The 22,855-nt window shown below is 40.9% G+C and overlaps 3 protein-coding genes and 1 long non-coding RNA gene across 9 annotated transcripts in view; 3 read left to right on the top strand and 1 right to left on the bottom strand.

Annotated features, from left to right (window-relative positions):
• The first annotated feature begins 1,093 nt into the window (after nucleotides 1-1,093).
• On the top strand, nucleotides 1,094-18,850 carry klf9 (Kruppel-like factor 9). Of its 2 annotated transcripts, XR_005997001.1 has the most exons (3): nucleotides 1,788-1,875; nucleotides 10,010-10,084; nucleotides 18,473-18,558. XR_005997001.1 is itself a non-coding variant. In XM_041863366.2 (2 exons), the coding sequence occupies exons 1-2, from the start codon at nucleotides 1,428-1,430 to the stop codon at nucleotides 18,748-18,750; spliced, it is 726 nt and encodes a 241-aa protein (XP_041719300.1). In that variant the 5' UTR covers nucleotides 1,094-1,427; the 3' UTR covers nucleotides 18,751-18,850. The 2 variants fall into 2 exon arrangements, 1 of the variants encoding a protein (XP_041719300.1); XM_041863366.2 differs by lacking the exon at nucleotides 10,010-10,084 and having other exon boundaries at nucleotides 1,094-1,875; nucleotides 18,473-18,850.
• On the top strand, nucleotides 2,708-4,539 carry LOC121550917. Of its 2 annotated transcripts, XR_005997004.2 has the most exons (4): nucleotides 2,708-2,774; nucleotides 3,052-3,258; nucleotides 3,793-3,893; nucleotides 4,017-4,539. It is a non-coding gene; the product is annotated as an uncharacterized LOC121550917 (long non-coding RNA). The 2 variants fall into 2 exon arrangements; XR_006661961.1 differs by lacking the exons at nucleotides 2,708-2,774; nucleotides 3,052-3,258 and adding an exon at nucleotides 3,509-3,690.
• Nucleotides 4,676-7,712, top strand: LOC121550916 (G2/M phase-specific E3 ubiquitin-protein ligase-like). Of its 2 annotated transcripts, XM_045226789.1 has the most exons (7): nucleotides 4,676-4,740; nucleotides 5,051-5,137; nucleotides 5,819-6,072; nucleotides 6,153-6,278; nucleotides 6,508-6,648; nucleotides 6,814-6,922; nucleotides 7,028-7,712. In XM_045226789.1, the coding sequence occupies exons 2-7, from the start codon at nucleotides 5,077-5,079 to the stop codon at nucleotides 7,237-7,239; spliced, it is 903 nt and encodes a 300-aa protein (XP_045082724.1). In that variant the 5' UTR covers nucleotides 4,676-4,740; nucleotides 5,051-5,076; the 3' UTR covers nucleotides 7,240-7,712. The 2 variants fall into 2 exon arrangements, with proteins under 2 accessions (XP_045082724.1, XP_045082725.1); XM_045226790.1 differs by lacking the exons at nucleotides 4,676-4,740; nucleotides 5,051-5,137 and adding an exon at nucleotides 5,217-5,545.
• Nucleotides 18,851-19,959: 1,109 nt separating the features above from the next.
• fam219ab (family with sequence similarity 219 member Ab) overlaps nucleotides 19,960-22,855 on the bottom strand; it is a 28,783-nt gene continuing 25,887 nt past the window's right edge. For all 3 annotated transcript variants that reach the window (XM_041862963.1, XM_041862961.1, XM_041862962.1), the window contains exon 6: nucleotides 19,960-21,620. In XM_041862963.1, coding sequence (XP_041718897.1) covers nucleotides 21,462-21,620 — 159 coding nt within the window. In that variant the 3' untranslated portion in view covers nucleotides 19,960-21,461. The remainder of the gene's footprint in view (nucleotides 21,621-22,855) is intronic.

The following is a 22,855-nucleotide window of genomic DNA, read 5'->3' as shown; positions in this document are numbered from 1 at the left end:
AAGGGGTTTACATTTGGAGAGGCTTTTGTTACAAGCAGCCTCATTGGCTGATGTCTCCTGCCTCTCGGGACCTGGACCTCAGGGCTAAACATTTGCATGCATACCTTAGTTGCAATTGGGTATGTCGTGATTGTCAAATTGGAAAGTAGGCCCTATTAATCGAAAAGTAGGCTATTATCTGCAACTCAAGTAGGGCAATATTGTTTCAAAGGAGTGGGTTTCCTTGAGTGTAAAATGACAAACCACATGACATGTTGTCTGAAACATCATGAAGACACACTGTCGCTAATAAAAAATACAATAGGCCTAATTATTATAACCCTGAGCTTTAAAGGAAATAACTTTCAAAGTAAAAGGTAAGCTACAGTCAGAATTGTTCTTCTAAACTTTAAAGATACAACGTGTTCCATGCTCAAGAAATGTGTTAGGGCAATGAGTTCGACAAATTATGTTGCAATAAGCATGTGCCAAAAAGGACACGTGTGTGGATTGAGGGGATTTGATTAATCTGGCCTTGGCGCCCGGGTAGGCATGTTTTGCACTGGGTAGAAGTTGATTGCACTTTTGAAACCAGGCTGCCTCCGGGGAGTGAGCCAGGTACCCCATTCAAAGCCTATGGCGTCTGCCGATGTCGGCTCAAAAGAAAAGTGACGTAATTAACCACGTGGAGTAATGACTAGGATTCTGTTCTTCCCCATAAAAACGTACTTATGGAAAAGAGATGTTGCATGTTTCTGGACGATGCACCAGGCAGCCTTGTTGACAACATGACCGAGGGGCACAGATTACTGTTCAATTTGAGAGGGCGCTCCTCCCTCACCCCCTTTCCCCGTTCATCACGAGCCATAGCCGCGCGGATCAGCATAATTGAATCCGCCCAATATGGCAGGACAGCAACAGCTCCCTTGTCATTTTGTTCATCCAGTGATTGGACCACCATCCCGTCAATCAATCAATGAACGGGCCATTCCAAGTAGTGTAGCCTACACAAAAATCCGTCACCTATACTCGTAGCCAATTGCAGCCCTGTTTTATTATGACACCCTGGGATTCCGCGAATTTGTTTTTTGGAGTTGGGAACTGCTCCATGCAGTACGTCTAAAATAGGACAAATTGACGCAGTGGTGAGGAGAGAAAGCGGACAGCAGACCCTACACTATTCCAGGACCGTATTTATTCCATACAGGCTACAGAGGAATAAAACAAACCGCAAGACTTTTAAAGTTTAGTTTTATATAGTTAGTAGGCTAGAGACCAAAAGGGTGCTTATTTTTTCCATTTAAGTAAGTATAACTAAAAACCCACATGGTTCCTGAAATCACTGCGATGTGAAGATAGCTCAGCTTCCTGACAAATCACAAGGAGAGTCGATTTATTAAAGCCGAATATAGCAGCATCCGTTTAGAGAACAGATTTTTTCATCGGCAATGTCGGAGTTTGATCTCGCTGCGCAGTGTTTAGATTCCATCTCTAACCGGCCACTGGTGGACCGTTGTCCCGATGCCAAACCGACAGAAGACATGTCGAAAGAGAACCAAGAAAACCGGACTTTGCTAATGGTGGCGATGATTTTGCTCGACCTGAAAAAAATTAACCAGAACACAATCAGTGGGACATGTGGTGGGGGTAGTAAATGTCTGGGCCAAAGTGATGCCAACAGCCAGATTAACGGACACCGGTGTGGTCACAGGGTGAGCAGGGACAGTCGGGGTACTGCAAGGGCGCAACAGAACTCGGCAGAAAAGCAGTCACAGATCAGGAAGGCTGTGAATATGCACGTGGCCCCAGAGAAGATACATTGTTGCCCATTCAGCAGCTGTGGGAAGATGTATGGCAAGTCATCCCACCTCAAAGCCCACCTGAGAGTGCACACTGGTAAGTTTTGTAAAGGTTATGCTACTTATCTATGACTATAAAGAAAATACGTTTTAGGCGTACAATCGAAATTCTTTGTCAAACACTGGAGTTAAATTCTTAGATTCTTAGCCTGGCTACTGTGTCATTCTGTAGGCGCACACTGGTGCAGGGATGATTGAGGACATAACTTTGACCAGTCAGTTTTTCAGAATGGCCTATTGCAAGTCATAAGGACCTACCAGTATGTTATGGAGGACTAAAAGTGCCACAATTAAATAAATAAATACACCATTAAATAATTACTTAAATGTGTCATTAATTAATTAAATGTGTCATTAATTAATTAAAATTAGAATTAAATACATAAATGTGTAATTAAATGTATCATTAATTAATTCAAATACCGATTCATTTTATGTAAAATACATATATAATTATTTCACTATTTACATTTCCATTTCATGGTCCTGCGTTGGAGTGATTCATGAATTACTTAAAACTGTCAAACTGACCCATCAAAAGTTGGTAGGCGGAACCTAACGCCTGATTGGTTACCCTCTGCATCAAGCCAAAACAAATCAATTCCGGATAATGGATTGATGCAGAGCTACTGAACACATTCCAATACACTGGGTGGCGCTATTCACCTCTACGTTGGTTTAGTTACACGGTTAAACAGTACTTTCATTGCAACGGCTAAAAATCAAGAGAAGACTCGGTCCTGCTAGCCCCAATGTTGAGACGCTGTGTGAGGTGCAGGACAAAATGTCTAAAAGTTGCCCGGAGCTGCTGAGAGAAGCAGCGAATTTGATTGAGGAAGCTCTGAGCAGAAGTCCAACGGCTCCCGCGTGCACCGGTGACTCCGGCAGCTCAGTCACAGCAGATACCGGCCGCTCAATCACGTACACCTGTCCAAGGTAAGCTAAGTAATTTCATGTTAGCCAGGTGTGCTACTATTTAATGATTCGGGACACACGTGTAGGTTAAATTAGATTGACTCGAACATGTATTTGCATGCGGTATTATGATGCTTCGTGCGTGACACGTTTATTGTTAATGGGGGGGGAAGCATAAACCTAGCTAGTTCGCTAATCGGCTAAATGGTGTTAGCTGGCTTGAGCATCCCAAGATAGAAGTAGAGGCTGTTTTAGCTGACTGGTGACCATTGAGCTGTTACGTTTTTCTGTGTTGCAGCGGAGGTAGCAAGGCTCTTTGCGCCATATAACATTGGAGCCAGAAGGAATATGACGAGACGACCAGCACAAGTCCAAGTTAGCCGAAGAAGCTACACACACACTGTCTGTTGTTTGGCTGACCACAATGCGGATAAAATTCCAAGCGTACTGTTTAAAGCTGAACTTCTTACTTCAGGACTTGGAGAGCAAAAAGTAACATTTTCAGGTCAGTGCGAAACTAGGCATTTACCAAAAGTAAAAAAAGTTTGTACTGTCTGTGGCTTGTTGAAATTATTTGCATTTCTTTTTATAGTGACTCAAACTTAATTGGTGTTCATAGTGTCAATAATAGTTATCACAGGCTTATTTGCTTAATTTAAGGTGAGGTGAGTTATGATTTTGTTTTGTTTTTTTCTCCAGGGAATGACCACGATCCCATGGTTATAACAAATAAACTGATGGAAGTGTTTCGAAGCTCCAACAAGGGGGAGGCTTTGAATTTCTAAAACTTGTAGGATCTACTCGCAGTCTAAATCTTGCGTTGCTTCAGTGTCCCAGCACTGGATACACCCTTGCCTATCTGAAAGATCCATCGACGATGATTGGACAGGCTACAATCTACATACGTCCACTTCAACAGGATCTACCCTTAGATTGTGTACATACATTTACAGAGACTTAGTTTAATACATAATCAAAACAAAGATTACTGGTGACTTTTAATCATTAATTAAAAGCCATTTGTTGTTGTTGTTGTTAGGAGAGCTCACGTCCTGCCTCTGGTCCAGTCATCCCCTGCATCACTTGTCAGAAGGAAGTTCCCTTTTCAGAGATGAAGCTGCACAGATTGAGCTGCAATGGGTATGTACTTCTTAAAGCAATGCAAGGGTAGCATAATTTATTTTCTTTGGGAATATGTCTCTCTTATTGTTGTGCACACAAATAAGCGAGTATGACCATCATTTCAATTGTGTTAACTTCAAGGACACCCATGCAGGAATCAGAAAGAGAACAAGAGGGAGGCCAAAGTGAAGAAAATGATAGTGAGACAGCCCTAGTCAGTGACAGTGTTCCAGTGAGGCCTGAAACATCAGCTGAGAGTGCAGTAGTACCGGCAGTGATTGTCAACGAGGAGTTGGATCGCAAAGAAACAGACAGTGGTTTGTGTCATCACAATAGTGTTGCTATAAGATTGTGTGTAACTGAAAAGTTAATAGAAAGATAACACCTGTAGGATATAATTAGATAAGATAATACAGTTACAGACAATAACATGCAACTGGGTTTTTCTATTTTTCTAATATTTAGTTGTAGTTGTTTAGTAGTGCTGTTTTTATGTCAACTCAGCGTTGTGACAGGTTCTGAAGATGTTGGGTCTCACGTTTTGTCAGTGAAATGAACAGAATTTTCCTCCTGTTCTGTAGAGTGAGAGGATATCTGTATATGCAGGTAACATGCCAACTCACAATATGTCTCTCTGTAATAGATAACTTTATTGTTGTTGTTTGTTTAGAATGGAAGCTTATTAAAGAACCCACTCAAGCTGCCAAAGTTTTCAAAGAGAATCTGCTAAGGGAACATGCAACTGGGGAAACCACTTAGAATGAAGATGGATGTAAGGGACTCTGAAGAGGACAGGAACGGGAGCTTCTCTTATTCTATAAACAGCAGCAAGAATGGGCATGTCCACTTCATTGTACTCTGGTTGGTAAGTAATATAACATTTATAATATAAATACATCAGTACAGTTTATACCACTCAAGTAGCTTATATGTAATTGTTAAATGGGAGAATGGAATGCACAAAATTATATAATTGATAAAAATGTTATATGTATGTATGTGAATATTGTGCACAATATACTCTTGTTATCTGGAATAATCAATATTAAGGATGCTATTCTAGAATTACAGCCAATAGAAGTTTTTCTCCCTTTCTTGTTAAATGTTACCAAATCCAGTTACCTGTATTAGGCCGCCACTTTTTTTCCAGTGTTATTATCAGTATTTTATTTCAGGTGATGTTGCTATCGGAGAGGGAGTGATGCGGTACTTTATGACAACAATCATATCCAAACTCCAGTTTGGATTCAGTCTAGATCTTGGTAAGTATCTTACTAATTTTTTGAAGGTTAATCCATCTATAAATTGCAGAAATGTCTGTCTGTAGCGCATGTCTCTCAGTTAGTCCGATGGATTTCAAACTTGACAGGTGTCTTGCTCTGGTCACGAGTAAGTGCAGTGCCAAGTTTGACGACGTTTGGATAAACGCAAAAGATAGCGTTACATATATAGGTAAAAGAAGCACACATTGGCTTTTGCCGCTCTTGCTGCTTGCCATTCTCACACTGCATGCAACGCTGACTGAGCACCTGTTTGTGTCGTGACTCACTCTACACCGCCTCTCTCTATGCGCGCGCACACACACACACGCGTACACGTACGTTCTGGTGGTTGATGAACGCGGATATGTGCTGTTTAGCGGAGGGCCGGTGGGCAATGTTTTGTGTCAGGTAAGTCTGTAGTAGGGTATACAGGGGAATTGAATTTGAAGTGGTTTGGGGTCCTTCTGTAAGTCATTTTGGAGTAGGCTACAATTTGGTTTAAGTGAATTCTACAAGCAGCAATACCACAGGCCAAGTAATCGCCACTAGTATGATGTAATATATTATCTATCTATCTATCTATCTAACTAACTATCTATCTATCTATCATACATTTTTATTTAATGTATTTAAGAGGTTAATTGTTGTGACTTTATTCCCTGCTCTCTTGGTACTTTACAGGAGGAATGGGCCGAACACTGCTATTTGAGGGTGAACCTGACCATCTTGTTCCAGCAGCATCAGAGGCACTTATTGAAAGCAACCTCTTCCGGGTTGCAGGAAGGATGTTGGGCCACACCTTTCTGCATGATGGTCCCCATGTCACAGGACTAAGTCCTGCTGTAATTCATGTACTGTTCAATGGGGACCCTGAAATGGCTACTGTTGTTACAGAAGAGTGTCCTGATCTGCACATCAGGAGCATCATAGAACTGGTATGTAACCTAAAAGAAACTTTGCCATGTAAAAAATATTGCTTGGGCAGATATAATAACTTGTATGGTCTTAATTCTAGCTTGAACATGAAGATCTTACACCGGAACAGAAGGACACAGTTTCAGATCTTTCCATGTCTTGGGATCTTCCGGCAGTCACCAAAACAAATCGGAGATGGCTACGTAACAAACTTCTACTCCATGCAGTGAGTTCCTGCTGGTTAAGTGACAGAATTCATCGCTGTACTTGTTGAAATTATAGAATGTGTTGTGAACCCTGGCTTGTTATGTTAACACGAGAGTTTAAGTACTAGAGTTTTAATGGATTTTTATAAAGCACTTTATTGTGTTTATTAACATTTTTCCTACTGTGCCAACTTTTGTCAAATTTGGGTTAAGGATTTGGGCTGTAATATGGGTCGGTCTGTCTCTTAGGTCGTTGGGAGGACCATGCGCCAAATTAAACAGTTGAGAAAGGGACTGAAAGATGTGATGGTATGGCCCCTGCTGACATCTAGGCCGGATGTTGTACCACTTCTTTTCCCCAAAATGGCTGAAATGCAGTTCACACCCCAGGTAAGTCAGTAATTTAGTTATATTTGTGACTTAACTTGATGAATTTACGTGTATTTTCAATGACTGAGATGGATATTTTTCCATTTTCTAAGAATTTGATCTGCATAGTCCTTCACCAAAATAAGTTCTCCCTTTTTTTAAATTACAATTTTTGTTTTCTTTAAGATGCTCCTAGAAAAAATCACATGGCCAGTTGAGGACAGTGATGATGAAGACTTTGACTTAGACACCACCTGCCGCATCACTGGCTTTCTAAGGATGTTCATTGAAACAGGTATAAACCTTATTTTCTCTCTTTACAAATGCTTCTATGTCTCATGGATAGATATGATCAATTACAGTTGAACTAAATGTCTTTAATCCATTTTATGACTTTTAGCTTCATCAGGTACCCTGGCCCAGCTGCTGACATTCTGGGTTGGCTGGGAGATGCTTCCTCCTGAACTGAGAGTGGAGATTTCTGGGGGAACCCTTCCTACGTCCTCCACATGCTTTGAAACCCTAAAGCTGCCAGCTCATTTCAAACTCTACATGGACTTTGAGAAAGCACTTGTCGCTGCCATAAAAAGTACTGGATTTGGGCTTGTTTAAGTTTTTTCAGACGTCAATTAGGGCTGGGCAATATTTTAATATTATATCTATCGTGATATAAGACTAGATATCGTCTTAAGGTGCTTTTCCATTACCAGTACCTACTTGACTCGCCTCGCCTCGACTCGCTGTGCGTCCGTTTCCCATTGCAGATTTTAGGACGAGGCGAGTAGGTACCATGTAATGGAAAAGCACCATTAGATTTTGAAGAAGTGTAATATCGTTACATGGTAAGTTTAGTCTTTTCCTGGTTTCAAAGGCTGCATTACAGTAAAGTGATGTCATTTTCTGAACTTACCAGACTGTTCTAGCTGTTCTATTATTTGCCTTTTACCACTTAGTCATTATATCCACAATATGATAGTTATTTATCCGAAATCTAAATGTGGAAGATATTTTGTGAATGCACCAATTGTCAACCTTACAATATCGTTGCAATATCGACATCAAGGTGTTAGGTCAAAAATGTGATATTTGATTTTCTCCATATTGCCCAGCCCTAATGTCAATGCATACACAGTTCAGATGAATTGACACAAGTTCAGTGTCTTTGAAAACATTAACACACTGTGCAGTAGTTGACTTTTTTTTCTTCCATTTACTAAAATCAAACTGTTCTGCACCTTCAGTGCTAACAGTACAGCATTCATGTTAGTCATTCTGTGGACCATAATGAGACAGGAAGCTTCAAAGAAACAGCTTTTTTTCCTTTCTTTTAAAAGGAAAGTAAACTTTCAGTTTTTCCTTGCTTGTTCTAACACAACAAATAAAAACATGGGTTGGACATCAGTCTAAGATTCTTGATAACACTTCCACAGTCTCTACATATAGTCTAAGTGCATCAGTAACAGAAACTCCTGGAGCTGGCAAAATTGCAACCTCTTCATCTGAGAGCTCACGGGCCAGCTGAACCTCGGGGACTGACACAGTGCCTCGATGAAGGCAGTGAGGTCCGTTCCAATCGATCCCATATTCTTCAGGAACCTGAATGGATGACAAGCATAATCAGTCTTGTACTTAAAACTAGTTTGACATGTCCTTACACAAGATTGTTATTTTTGGTCACCAAGGCAGTGAGAAATGAAATGTTACTTATTCAGTTTTTTTAAAATAATACAGCTTTGCATAGTATGCACTGTAGAAACTACAGCTCACAGGTTGATGTCTTTCCATAAGCGGGCTTCCTTCACCTTTCAAAGGGGCAGAGCTCCAAATTAAAAATACATTTAAATAATGCCCATATTATTATCTACTCACTTGGAACATGCACACCTCTTGCATTCAGGTGACCACGCATTAGCTTGTAGCCGGTGTTTGGATGACTTTGTGAATTTCACTTACAATACGGTCTAACTCCTCATCATTCACAGCTGAATAGAGATCTGTCTTTCTGTACAAACAAGAAAAACACAACATCAAGTAATGTTACCTTAAACGTCATATTCTTTCCGAGTGTATGAGAGCAGCAATTCATAAACAGAAAACTCATGAATTTAGTGTAAATACCTTAAACTGTATTGTTGCATGCGCCTCCTGATGGTCCTCTTTGACACACCGAACATCGCTGCAAATTTGAACTGCGGGAACTCCACAAAGAAGTTGATGCTCCAGAACTGCACTCGGTATGTCAAACGCCAAACGCCCGGTCCCTGTGTGTGTTGGGCCTGAAGTGCCCTGGTACCAGAGAAGCGGTGGACAACTTCTTCTAGATTTGCAATCACTCTGTGGTCGATATCTTCGTCGGAAAGTGCGGAAATGACTCCAACAACTTCAATAAGTTCCTCTGCTTTACTAGCTACATGCTCTGGGTCAGCAGGTCCTGCTTCTACATCCTCTGCTAAGTTTAAAATGTCTCTAACCAACTCCCTGGAAAGTTCACGGAGATCCTCCATTGTCTCTATCCAGGTTGGCCTACTCTACTTCAGACCAAAGCAATGGATCAGACTAGATTCGCGTTAGCCCCGCCCACTGACTTTGATGGGTCAGTTTGACAGTTTTAAGTAATTCATGAATCACTGCAATGCAGGATCATGAAATGTAAATGTAAATAGTGAAATAATTATATATGTATTTTACATAAAATGAATCGGTATTTGAATTAATTAATGATACATTTAATTACACATTTATGTATTTAATTCTAATTTTAATTAATTAATGACACATTTAATTAATTAATGACACATTTAAGTAATTATTTAATGGTGTATTTATTTATTTAATTGTGGCACTTTTAGTCCTCCATAGTATGTGTGCATTTCTGTGTTTCAAAGCGGGGTGTGACCATGGGCAGAGAGGTGTGCGCAGGTGGTGGTGGGGTTCTCTTTGACTTGCACATTTAAACTTCTTCTTCTAGGCTAATAGTTAGAAAAGTTGCTAATTAGCAAAAATGCTAAAGTTGTCTGTGATGAGATTCGAACTAGCAACCTAAGGATTTGCGTTATACGCCCATCCATCCAGACCAACCACCCTACTTTCATTTTTGCCTAATTTAACCATCTGTCTTATGTAACCATACCAAACGTAACATATCATACTAATTTGAGTGTCCCTGATTTACATTTACTATGTTATGTCAAGTCTATGAGACCAGGCTGTGTAAACTGCAGATTTCAAACCAGTTGGTAAGGACCTGTTACCTATGTTCAGTGTGTAGCCTGCATATATTAATGTAATAAACCCACTGAAGCCCACATGTTGTCTGTAGATAACGCTGCAATTCCCCTTTCTCTTACGTCACATATTTCATGCCACTCATGTTTTGTTGTAGGCCCAAACAGGAGACATGTATGGAAGCCCGTTCCCGCCACCCGAAACATTTCATCTGACCACGAGTTATGAGATAGTAAGTCATAATAATGAGATACTAAGTCATAATTATGAGATAGTAAGTCATATTGAGATACTAAGTCATTATTATTAGATAGTAAGTGATAATTGTGAGATATGTAAGTCATAATTATGAGATAGTAAGTCATTATTAAACTATAAAAATAGAAAGTCTCAAAATACCATTATTGTGTAATGAACCCATTACTCCTCCCGAGTGGCGCAGTGGTCTAAGGCACAGCATTGCTAGTGCTAGCTGTGCCACTAGAGATCCTGGTTCGAATCCAGGATCTCAATTGGTCCAGGGTAGCCGAGGGAATGGCCGGCAGGGATGCTCAGTTGGTAGAGCATGGCATTTGCAACGCCAGGGTTGTGGGTTCGATTCCAGTATATAAAAAAAAAATATATATATGTATGCACTCACTAACTGTAAGTCGCTCTGGATAAGAGCGTCTGCTAAATGACTAAAATGTAAATGAAAAGTAGTGCAGCTGAGCTGTAAGTGTTTTATTGCACAGAATGTGTTTTAAAACAGAAATTAAGTACTCTGAAACACCCAAAGTGGTTCTTCAACCTTAATATTGGTGTTTTTAAGAGAGTGTTGTGATTTTTGGGGGGGAGGGTTTCAGTGCATGTAAAAGGCATCATCAAAACACAAAAACTGTGTTTCTCATACAATCAATGGTTTAAAAATGCAAATGGTTTATAGCCTAGATATTGATTGATGATAAGGGCCTATGAATAAAGTTTTTTGTGGAATTCCACCTTTATTTTTTCAATGCTTTATTTAGACAGATTAGAAACAGGAGGGGCAGTAAGATGAACAAATGTAATAAGATGGCGCTGGGATGCATAGCTGCCGTTTTATGGGCACCTGAACAATTCTGCAATTTTGTGTGTTTTTTTTGCGCTGATTTGAACTTTCTTTGTACATACAGTGCCTTCGGAAAGTATTCAGACCCCTTGACTTTTTCAACATTTTGTTACGTTACAGCCTTATTCTAAAATGTATTAAATTGTTTTTTCCCCCTCATCAATCTACACACAATACCCCATAATGACAAAGCAAAAACAGTTTTTTTGAATTTTTTGCTAATTTATAAAAATAAAAAAAACGGAAATATACATTTACATAAGTATTCAGACCCTTTACGCAGTACTTTGTTGAAGCACCTTTGGCAGCGATTACATCATCGAGGCTTCTTGGGTATGACGCTACAAGCTTGGCACACCTGTATTTGGGGAGTTTCTCCCATTCTTCTCTGCAGATCCTCTCAAGCTCTGTCAGGTTGGATGGTGAGCATTGCTGCAATTTTCAGGTCTCTCCAGAGATGTTAGATCGGGTTCATGTCTGGGATCTGGCTGGGCCACTCAAGGACATTCAGAGACTTGTCCCGAAGCCACTCCTGCCTTGTCTTGGCTGTGTGCTTAGGGTCGTTGTCCTGTTGGAAGGTGAACCTTCGCCCCAGTCTGAGGTCCTGAGCGCTCTGGAGCAGGTTTTCATCAAGGATCTCTCTGTACTTTGCTCCGTTCATCTTTGCCTCGATCCTGAGTAGTCTCCCAGTCCCTGCCGCTGAAAAACATCCCCACAGCATAATGCTGCCACCACCATGCTTCACCATAGGGATGTTGCCAGGTTTCCTCCAGACGTGACGCTTGGCATTCAGGCCAAAGAGTTCCATCTTGGTTTCATCAGACCACATAATCTTGTTTCTCATGGTATGAGAGTCTTTAGGTGTCTTTTGGCAAACTCCAAGCGGGCTGTCATGTGCCTTTTACTGAGGAGTGGCTTCCGTCTGGCTGCAGAGATGGTTGTCCTTCTATAAGGTTCTCCCATCTCCACAGAGGAACTCTAGAGCTCTGTCAGAGTGACCATCAGGTTCTTGGTCACCTCCCTGACCAAGGCCCTACTCCACCGATTGCTCAGTTTGGCCGGGCGGCCAGCTCTATGAAGAGTCTTGGTGGTTCCAAACTTCTTCCATTTAAGAATGATGGAGGCCACTGTGTTCTTATGAACCTTCAATGCAGCAGATAGTGAGATAATATGACTTACTATCTCACTTTAGCATTTTTGCTAATTAGCAACTTTTCAACTACTTACTACTTTTTAGCTACTTTGAAACTACTTAGCATGTTAGCTAACCCTTCCCCTAACATTAACCCTTTTAGCTAACCCTTCCCCTAATCCTAACCTTAACCCTTACCCTAAACTTAACCCTTTAACCAGCTCCTAAACTTAACCCTAACCTTAACTCTGACATGCACTGTCAACTGTGGGACCTTATATAGACAAGTGTGTGCCTTTCCAAATCATGTCCAGTCAATTGAATTTACCACAGGTGGACTCCAATCAAGTTGTAGAAACATCTCAAGGATGATCAATGGAAACAGGATGCACCTGAGCTGAATTTCGGGTCTTATAGCAAAGGGTCTGAATACTTATGTAAATAAGGTATTTCGCTTTGTCATTATGGGGTATTGTGTGTAGATTGCTGAGGAAAATGTTTTATTTAATCCATTTTAGAAAAAGGCTTTAACGTCACAAAATGTGGAAAAAGTCAAGGGGTCTGAATACTTTCTGAAGGCGCTGTAATGTCTCGAGGTTCTGCTTGCCTGAGTTAGAATACAGAACCTCACGATAAGCTGTAGACCATACTATTTACCAAGAGAGTTTTAATACAGTATATATTTTTTGTAGATGTCTATTTACCACCACAAACCGATGCTGGCACTAAGACTGCACTAAACGAGCTGTATAGGGCCATAAGCAAACAAGAAAATGCTCATCCAGAGGCAGCGCTTTAGTGGCCAGTGATTTTAATGAAGGAAAACTGAAATCCGCATGTCACCTATGTAACTAGAGGAGAAAAAAAACTCTAAATCACCTTTACTCCATATACAGAGACACATACAAAGCTCTCCCTCGCCCTCCATTTGGCAAATCTGACCATAACTCTATCCTCCTGATTCCTGCTTACAAGCAAAAAATCAAACAGGAAGTACCTGTGATACGCTCAATACGGAAGTGGTCCGATGAAGCGGATTTTAAACTACAGGACTGTTTTACTAGCACAGACTGGAATATGTTCCGGGATTCATCCGATGGCATTGAGGAGTTTACTACATCAGTTGTCGGCTTCATTAATAAGTGCATTGACGTCCCCACAGTGACAGTACATACATATTCCAAACAGAAGCCATGGATTACAGGCAACATCCGCACTGAGCTAAAGGCTAGAGCTGCCGCTTTCAACGAGCGGGACATTAATCTGGACGCTTATAAAAAATCCTGCTACGCCCTCAGACGAACCATCAAACAGGCAGAGCGTCAATACAGGACTAAGATCGAATCCTACTACACCAGCTTTGGCGCTCATCGGATGTGGCAGGGTTTGCAAACTATCCCAGATTAATATGGGAAACCAAGCAGCAAGCTGCCCAGTGACGCAAGCCTACCAGACGAGCAAATGCCTTCTATGCTCGCTTCAAGGCAAGCAACACTGAAATATGCGTGAGAGCACCAGCTGTTCCGGGTGACTGTGTGATCATACTCTCTGTAGCTGATGTGAGTAAGACTAGTCCTTGTGCCCAAGAACGCCAAGGTAACCTGTCTAAATGACTACCACCCCATAGCACTCACATCTGTAGCCTTGAAATGCTTTGAAAGGCTGGTCATGGCTCACATCAACACCATCATCCCAGAAACCCTGGACCCAATTCACATATCACCCAAACAGATCCACAGATAACGCCATCTCTATTGCACTCCATACTGCCCTTTCTCACCTGGACAAAAGGAACACCTACGTGAGAATGCTATTCATTGACTACAGCTCAGCATTCAACACCATAGTGCCCTCCAAGCTCATCACTAAGATTCTGGACTTCCTGACAGGCCGCCCCCAGGTGGTGAGGGTAGGCAACAACACATCCACCATGCTGACCCTCAACATGGGGGCTCCTCAGGGGTGCGTGTTTAGTCCCCTCCTGTACTCCCTGTTCACCCATGACTGTGTGACCATGCAAGACTCCTACACCATCATCAAGTTTGCCAATGACACAGCGGTGGTGGGCCTGATCACCAACGATGATGAGACAGCCTATAGGGAGGAGGTCAGAGACCCGGCAGTGTGGTGCCAGGATAACAACATCTCCCTCAACGTAGGCAAGACAAATTAGCTTATCGTGGACTACAGGAAACGGAAGGCCGAACACGCCCCCATTCACATAAACAGGGCTGTAGTGGAGCGGGTCGAGAGCGTCAAGTTCCTCGGTGTCCATAAGGACCTATCATGGTCCAAATACATCAACACAGTCGTGAAGAGGGCACGACAATGCCTCTTCCCCCTCAGGAGGCGGTAAATATTTGGCATGGGCCCTCAGCTCCTCAAAGTTATACAGCTGCACCATTTGAGAGCATCTAGCTGCATCACCGCTTGGTAGGGCAACTGCTCGGCATCCGACCGCAAGGCGCTAAAGAGGATAGTGCGTACGGCCCAGTACATCACTGGGGTTGAACTCCCTGCCATCCAGGACCTCAATACCAGGCGGTGTCAGAGGAATACCCTATAAATTGTCAAAGACTCCAGCCACCCAAGTCATAGACTGTTCTCTCTGCTACCGCACGGCAAATGGTACCGGAGCGCCAAGTCTTGAACCAAAAGGCTCCTGAACAGCTTCTACCCCCAAGCCATAAGACTGCTTAATATTTAACCAAATAGCTACCCGGACTATCTGCATTGACCCTTTTTGCACTAACTCTTTTTGATTCTATACACACACGCCGGACTCACACACCCACACACTCACACATACTTACACTGACACTCCAACACATACACACACACTCACTCACACATAACATGTACACAGAGGCACACATTCGCCACACACACACTTACACACTCATCACAAATGCTGCTGCTACTGTCTATTATCTATCCTGTTGCCTAGTCACTTTACCCCTACCTATATGTACAAACAGTTGAAGTCGGAAGTTTACATACACTTAGGTTGGAGTCATTAAAATTTGTTTTTCAACCACTCCACAAATTTCTTGTTAACAAACTATAGTTTTGGCAAGTCGGTTAGGACATCTACTTTGTGCATGACACAAGTAATTTTTCCAACAATTGTTTACAGACAGATTATTTCACTTATAATTCACTGTATCACAATTCCAGTGGGTAAGCAATTTCCAAACGCCTGAAGGTACTACGTTCATCTGTACAAACAATAGTACGCAAGTATAAACACCATGGGACCACGCAGCCGTCATACCACTCAGGAAGGAGACACGTTCTGTCTCCTAGAGATAAATGTACTTTGGTGCGAAAAATCAATCCCAGAACAACAGCAAAGGACCTTCTGAAGATGCTGGAGGAAACAGGTAGAAAATTATCTATATCCACAGTAAAATAAGTCCTATATCGACATAACCTGAAAGGCCGCTCAGCAAGGAAGAAGCAACTGCTCCAAAACCGCCATAAAAAAAGACAGACTACGGGTTGCAACTGCACATGGGGACAAAGATCGTACTTTTTGGAGAAATGTCCTCTGGTCTGATGAAACAAAAATAGAACTGTTTGGCCATAATGACCATCGTTATGTTTGGAGGAAAAGGGGGAATGCTTGCAAGCAGAAGAACACCATCCCAACCGTGAAGCACGGGGGTAGCAGCATCATGCTGTGGGGGTGCTTTGCTGCAGGAGGGACTGGTGCACTTCACAAAATAGATGGCATCATGAGGAAGGAAAATTATGTGGATATATTGAAGCAACATCTCAAGACATCAGTCAGGAAGTTAAAGCTTGGTCGCAAATGGGTCTTCCAAATGGACAATGACCCCAAGCATACTTCCAAAGTTGTGGCAAAATGGCTTAAGGACAACAAAGTCAAGGTATTGGAGTGGCCATCACAATGTTTTGGCCAGAAATGTTTTGGCCAGAACTGAAAAAGAGTGTGTGAGCAAGGAGGCCTACAAACCTGACTCAGTTACACCAGCTCTGTCAGGAGGAATGGGCCAAAATTCACCCAACTTATTGTGGGAAGCTTGTGGAAGGCTACCCAAAACATTCGACCCAAGTTAAACAATTTAAAGGCAATGCAACCAAATACTAATTGAGTGTATGTTAACTTCTGACACACTGGGAATGTGATGAAAGAAATAAAAGCTGAAATAAATCATTCTCTCTACTATTATTCTGACATTTCACATTCTTAAAATAAAGTGGTGATCCTAATTGACCTAAGACAGGGAATTCTTACTAGGATTAAATGTCAGGAATTGTGAAAAACTGAGTTAAAATGTATTTGGCTAAGGTGTATGTAAATTTCCGACTTCAACTGTACCTACCTCAATTTCCTCGTACCCCTGCTCATCGACTCTGGTACTGGCACCTCATGTATATAGCCAAGCTATCATTGCTCACTGTGTATTTATTCCTTGTGTTCTTTTTTCCCCTTCCAATTATTATTATTATATATTTTTATTTAATTTAATTTTTTTCTGCATTGTTGGGAAGTTAGTCTAAACCCGTTGTTTTCGGAAGCATGTGAGAATTACAATTGCATTTGATTTGATGTTACATTTCGTTGGAATTTTACCCACTCAACCACACAGCCACACTGTAAGAAATTATTCTGGGGTGAATATATATATATATATTTTTTAATTACATACAAATTTATGCAAGTCGTGCAGACCCTGTGGTCTAGCGATTGTGCACCCAGCTTAGACACGTCACCCCTCTCCCAACCAAAGACCGGTGTTAAATTCCCTGCTCCAACCCTTCACTCTGTTTTTCCCACCTATCTGTAACCCCTTCTTTCGTTTCATAGCTGTCTCAGTAAAGTGTCAAAATACCCCCAAAATATATTTACAAAAAATGATGCAAGTCGTTGCAATGATTTGTTAATTTCATTTTACCAAAATAATCTTAAGAATAAATCCAATGAAATATGTTGCTCAAAATGTAAGTATCTTTCATGAGGATAACCAAAGAGAGAGCAAATTGAGTGATTGTAGTAATTGGAAGTCTTTGGTTTTAATCACCTTGCATTTCATATCTTGCCACGTGACTCTGATTTTAGAGGATTGTGGGAAATTCAACATTTTAAGACTTTGTGATTCTTTCACATAATGTTATATACATGATTAAAGCTCCCGAGTGGCGCAGTGGTCTAAGGCACTGCATCGCAGTGCTAGCTGTGCCACTAGAGATCCTGGTTCGAATCCAGGCTCTGTTGTAGCCGGCTGCAACTGGGAGACCCATGGGGCGGCGCACAATTGTCCATGGTAGGGGAGGGAATGGCTGGCAGGGATGTAGCTCAGTTGGTAGAGCATGGTGTTTGCAACTCCAGGGTTGTGGGTTCAATTCCTATGGGGGGCCAATATGAAATCAAAAATACAAAATAAATAATAATAATGTATGCATTCACTAACTGTAAGTCGCTCTGGATAAGAGCCTCTCTGCTAAATGACTAAAATGTAAAGAAAGAAAAGTCAATTTCTATATTAGTATTAAGCTTGTTGTGCCATGAGGTGTAATGGATCATGATGAACGGATATCAAAACCATCAGGCAAATTGCATCCAAATGTGAGAGTCCTTGTGTCTATGTATTTACCAATAAAGTGCCGGGGAGTTTGTTATTGTTTGAATTGCAGATTGCCCCTTTAAAAGGGGTCAACCTGCAGGACTATTCAATGTCCATGATCCACGCTTACTATCTCATAATTATGACTTACCTCATTATTATGACTTACTATCTCAGAATTATGACTTTCTATCGAATAATAACGACTTACTATCTCATAATTATGACTTACTATCTCACAATTATGACTTACTATATCTTAATAATTATTTACTATCTCATAATTATGAACAGGCTTCCATAGACATGTGGTCATGGAGGAAAACACTTGAATAAATTAGGCCTATTTGTGATACAAATGCTAAATGATCAGTCGGTAACACTACAGCCTGCTGGTATAATTTATAATGAGCATTTAGGACCCCCTGAAGATCATTTAATAATAATCGTATAATGTTCCTGACAAAATAGCTACCGTTTAGAGTGAGTAGAAATGTTGATACATAGAGAACATATTAGGCTATTGTTACTGTATTTAGCATTGTTATAAGAATACAATATTATAAAAGCTCTTATGTGCTTATAGCAAGTTATTAAGTATTACACCTCCAGTTACTGATCTGTAATGCCAATGAATAAGTGGTCTCAAAACCCACATTTCCACTCAATTGCACACCTTTGGAATGCAATGTTGGCTAATTTGATTTGTTAAGATTTTTTAAAACCTTTCTCATACTGCCATTGAGAACTCCTGAGAATGACTCCAATTATTCCCTCTTTCTTCTCTTGGTGGCTATGGTTCTCCAGGCGAGAGGCCATTCCAGTGTACCTGGCCAGACTGCACTAAGAGGTTTTCGCGTTCAGACGAGTTGACGCGCCACTACCGCACACACACGGGGGAGAAGCGCTTCACCTGCCCGCTATGTGACAAGTGTTTCATGAGGAGTGATCACCTGACCAAACACGCACGCCGCCACACAGGCTTCCACCCCAGCATGCTTCAGGGCCCCATGGTCAGAAGACGCCGCTCCTCTGCCTTCCTCTCCTTCCCCGACTCTGGAGACCAGAGCCCAACTGGTGTGTGAAACACACACAACAATATACACTACAAGGAGGTGGAAGTACTCTTAGAAAAAAAGGTCCTATCTAGAACCTAAAAGGGGTTATTCAGCTGTCCCCATAGGACAACCCTTTGAATAACTATTTTTGGTTCAAGGTAGAACCCTTTTCGGTTCCATTTAGAACCCTTCCCACAGAGGGTTATACAAAAAGGGTTCTCCTATGGGTACAGCTGAAGAACCCTTTTGGAACCCTTTTTTCTGAGAGTGTAGGCTAGTTACTTTACTTTCTGTTAAAATGTTTTGCTACGTTGTGCCCAGTGCCCTACTGAACATGACCCTGTTTGTTTTCTGTTTAGTAATAGCTTTGTACTGGTCTGTAGTGACCCCTGATGGTGTGAGCAATATCATCACTGAATTGTTTGTTTATTTGGATAATGTTTTTACACTGCCAGACAATGAGAGGCCTTGTGTAGAAAAGTGCTTCATAATTTGATAGTATAAATCACCTTGGTAGTCATGTGTCTGCTAGTAGTTGATAATGAATTGCCTTAATTATGGTTATGTTATACATTTACATTTACATAATTTAGCAGACGCTCTTATCCAGATGTTACCACGGCTACCATGAAGCAGTGCAGTTAAATGGGTGTTCAAGTCACAGATGGGATACTCATCAAACTGAGATTGGTGTCAAATTGCCAACTGTTCAAATATCTAAATAGAATGTAAAGTTCTGTTGAATCTTAGATTACTACTACATTTGCAGTACTGCGAAATTAACTATTTGTTTTATTCCTCAAATTTTTTTGTTATTTGTATAGGGGTTAGTGTAATAATTTGTATCTTTCAGCTTGAATTTCTGCTCAACATGATTTAAGTTTTTAAGTTGTTTTAATTGTCTGAAAGTCTGAAGCTGTCATTTTCAACATGAACCTGTGGATAACTTATAATACTATTGCTCACCATAAATACCTGTGTAATTAATTGTTAGAGACCTTTAACATTAAAACAATTACCTTTGTACATCTGTATGATCTATGTGATGTAATTACCATACCCTTACACTACCCATATGGTCAAGAGAGTGCATGCCAAGCCCCACAGCTGTACTTAGTACTTGCCATCACCCTGCAAGTTTTTGTCATATTAACAATAACTGGCTGCAGCAAAGCAATTTGGAAAATGAACTTTTTTATGTCCAGGACTGTAGACATTAGAGACACCCTACGCAGGTTCAGATGGCTTTGTGTTTATTGATATCATACACTACACAGAACAATAACATTGTTAAATACTGGAATGGAAGTGTCTACATGAGAACATAATCGTAAAAAAAATCTCTAAATGTAAAAAGATGCATACCTTCATATATTGCAAATCCCTTTCAAATACATTATGTCATGAGACTGGCAATACATTTACACATTTTGTTTTAATGTTCTTCACTTCAGGCATACTCTAAATCACAAATCAACTCTGAGGGGTGTTTGAGTGAGGGTGACAGTGAGGGATTAGTGCTCAAAGTTAATGATACGTATGATCACTAGATCACGTTCCAACCAATCAGGAGAGTGAAATAAATTGCTTCCCACTCATTTAGTTGACGCTGTATGCGTGTGCTCCTTTGACATTATTTAGAATGATTGTGCCAATCAAGACTTGTTAGCAGGATGTAATAGGGGAGTGGTTAGTTAGACACACTGTGGGAGGGGCATGGTAGGATGTCATAACAGGCTGTATCCAAAAAGCATTTAAAGTCAGCTTATACTTTTATTACACAACCACTTGTTCCCTTTGGCCTCTATGGGGGTGAATTGTATAATCTAGCTGGGAAAGCATTGTGTTCTAGAATGAGTCCAATGATAGGTGAGCAATGTATGAATTCTATATCTTCCTCTTGAATAAGGATCATCGCAGATTAGGGAAATATGTACGCATATCACCTTAGAACCCAAACCAATTAAAATGCGCAAGAATAAGACATTCAAAAGTGATAAATCAATGAAGAATGGACAAAATAGCAGTGTGCAGTAGTAAGATGTGGGAACAAACAGCCAATTCAGATAAATCTCCCAATCCATTTACAGTAGGTGCTCATCATGCATGTCATCCCTTTGCAATACATTCATCCCTAAAAACCAAAACCATAAATACCTCAAACCAATAAAAAAGATAAGAAAGAGGGCAAGAAGGTAGACTGAATGAGTGTATTGACCAGGCCGGTGCTACACAACCCTGCTTTCAGTACCAAATTACAGATACCAGATATACATAACCAGATATGCATCTTCAAAAAACACCCCAGCACATACAATCATACAGATCTTTCAAATAAAAAGTCCATGACCAAAAAAAGATACTGAATAAAACGCAATAAATATGAGCTTAAAGTCAGGTAAGCAGAGCAGCTTTGATCAGCAGCTGTTACAATAATATGTCTTATTCTGAGGGACACAAAAATTATTTTGTAATCAACTGACCTTGATTTGTTTTCATTTTCACTTGTTTAACACAATATTGGCCTGGAGGAGGCATCAGAGAGGCCTCAAACACAAACAGAAGTGCATGTCCTACCATAGGAGGAAGTAATCACTGTTAGTCTTATTTGAAAATGTTTGTGTATTTTTGTTCTAATTTTCCTCGTCTTAATTATTGTTGTTATATAATTATAATATTCTCTCAATGCTCTCTGTCGCTGCTCTAGTGACAGAGTAAACTCATGGCACATGTGTGAGCTACTGGATTTGACAGGCGGTGGAGGAGGTGGCTTGGCAGCACATGCAGGTGGGGTTGACAGATTTGGGCGGGATCAAATCCAGGTCCTCGTCGTCAGGGATCTCGTCCAGCCGGTAACCATCCTTCAACAGCTGGATATTCAGGTCCTGGTTGATTTGCTGCGAGGGTGGAGATATGGACATGTTACTAGGGGTGTAGGGGATTGTCAGCCATGTTACTAAGGGCTGTAGGGGATGGTCAGCCATGTTACTAGGGGGTGTAGGGGATGGTCAGTCATGTTACTAAGGGCTGTAGGGGATTGTCAGCCATGTTACTAAGGGCTGTAGGGGATTGTCAGCCATGTTACTAAGGGCTGTAGGGGATGGTCAGCCATGTTACTAGGGGGTGTAGGGGATGGTCAGTCATGTTACTAAGGGCTGTAGGGGATTGTCAGCCATGTTACTAAGGGCTGTAGGGGATTGTCAGCCATGTTACTAAGGGCTGTAGGGGATGGTCAGCCATGTTACTAGGGGGTGTAGGGGATGGTCAGTCATGTTACTAAGCAGCAGTGTTGGGGTTAACACGTTTACAAAAGTAATGCGTTACGTAATCAGATTACTTTTATGAGCAAGGGAGTAAAGTAATGAGTTACTTTTTTCAAATTGGGTAATATTATTACAGTTACTTTGTCAAACAACGCGTGCGTTACTTTCAGAATCATATCTCTACCAGGCGCGTGTTTCCATGATCCGATCTCGACTTGTTGCAAAATAATATAAATTGTAATATAACGCGTTACTTTCCACACAAAGTAATATTGTAAAGTAACAAGTAATATGTAATGTATTACCTTTTCAAGTAACTAATCCAAACACTGCTTAGGGTTGTAGCGGATGGTCAGTCATGTTGCTAAGGGGTGTAGCAGATGGTCAGTCATGTTACTAGGGAGTGTAGGGGATGGTCAGTCACATTACTAGGGGGTTTAGTTGACTGTCAATAACATTACTGCGGCTGCAGAAATGTTACCATAGACTTAAAAAGGCTGCTAAGTAGAGTCTTTAAGGAGTACCCATCATTTAACTAAGGATAGTAATATTGTTACAGGGAAATCCATAAACACTATGTTTCTGGAGTCTACCTACTTCAGTGATCATATCAGGCTTTTGGAAATAGTCTTCGTACAATAGCTAAATGGTTTCATGATAAAGACATAAGGCTAAAATATGTAATGTAAGTGGCTTGGAGAATGAGTCAGTTGTGGTGATAGTTTGATATTTGGGTAATGAATATTAGGTAGCCTGAATTTTTATCCAACAGTAATCCGCATTTACTGTAATTAGGTTTGTGAAGGGCGAGAACCTTGAGATTGTGAGTGTGGTGGGGAGTGAGTGGCAATGGCTTGGCATGACTGTAA

The sequence above is a fragment of the Coregonus clupeaformis genome, chromosome 18 (genome assembly GCF_020615455.1).
Source record: "Coregonus clupeaformis isolate EN_2021a chromosome 18, ASM2061545v1, whole genome shotgun sequence".
NCBI lineage: Eukaryota > Metazoa > Chordata > Actinopteri > Salmoniformes > Salmonidae > Coregonus > Coregonus clupeaformis.
Note: the sequence above shows the minus strand (reverse complement) of the source record. Positions and strands in the feature narration are given on the sequence as shown.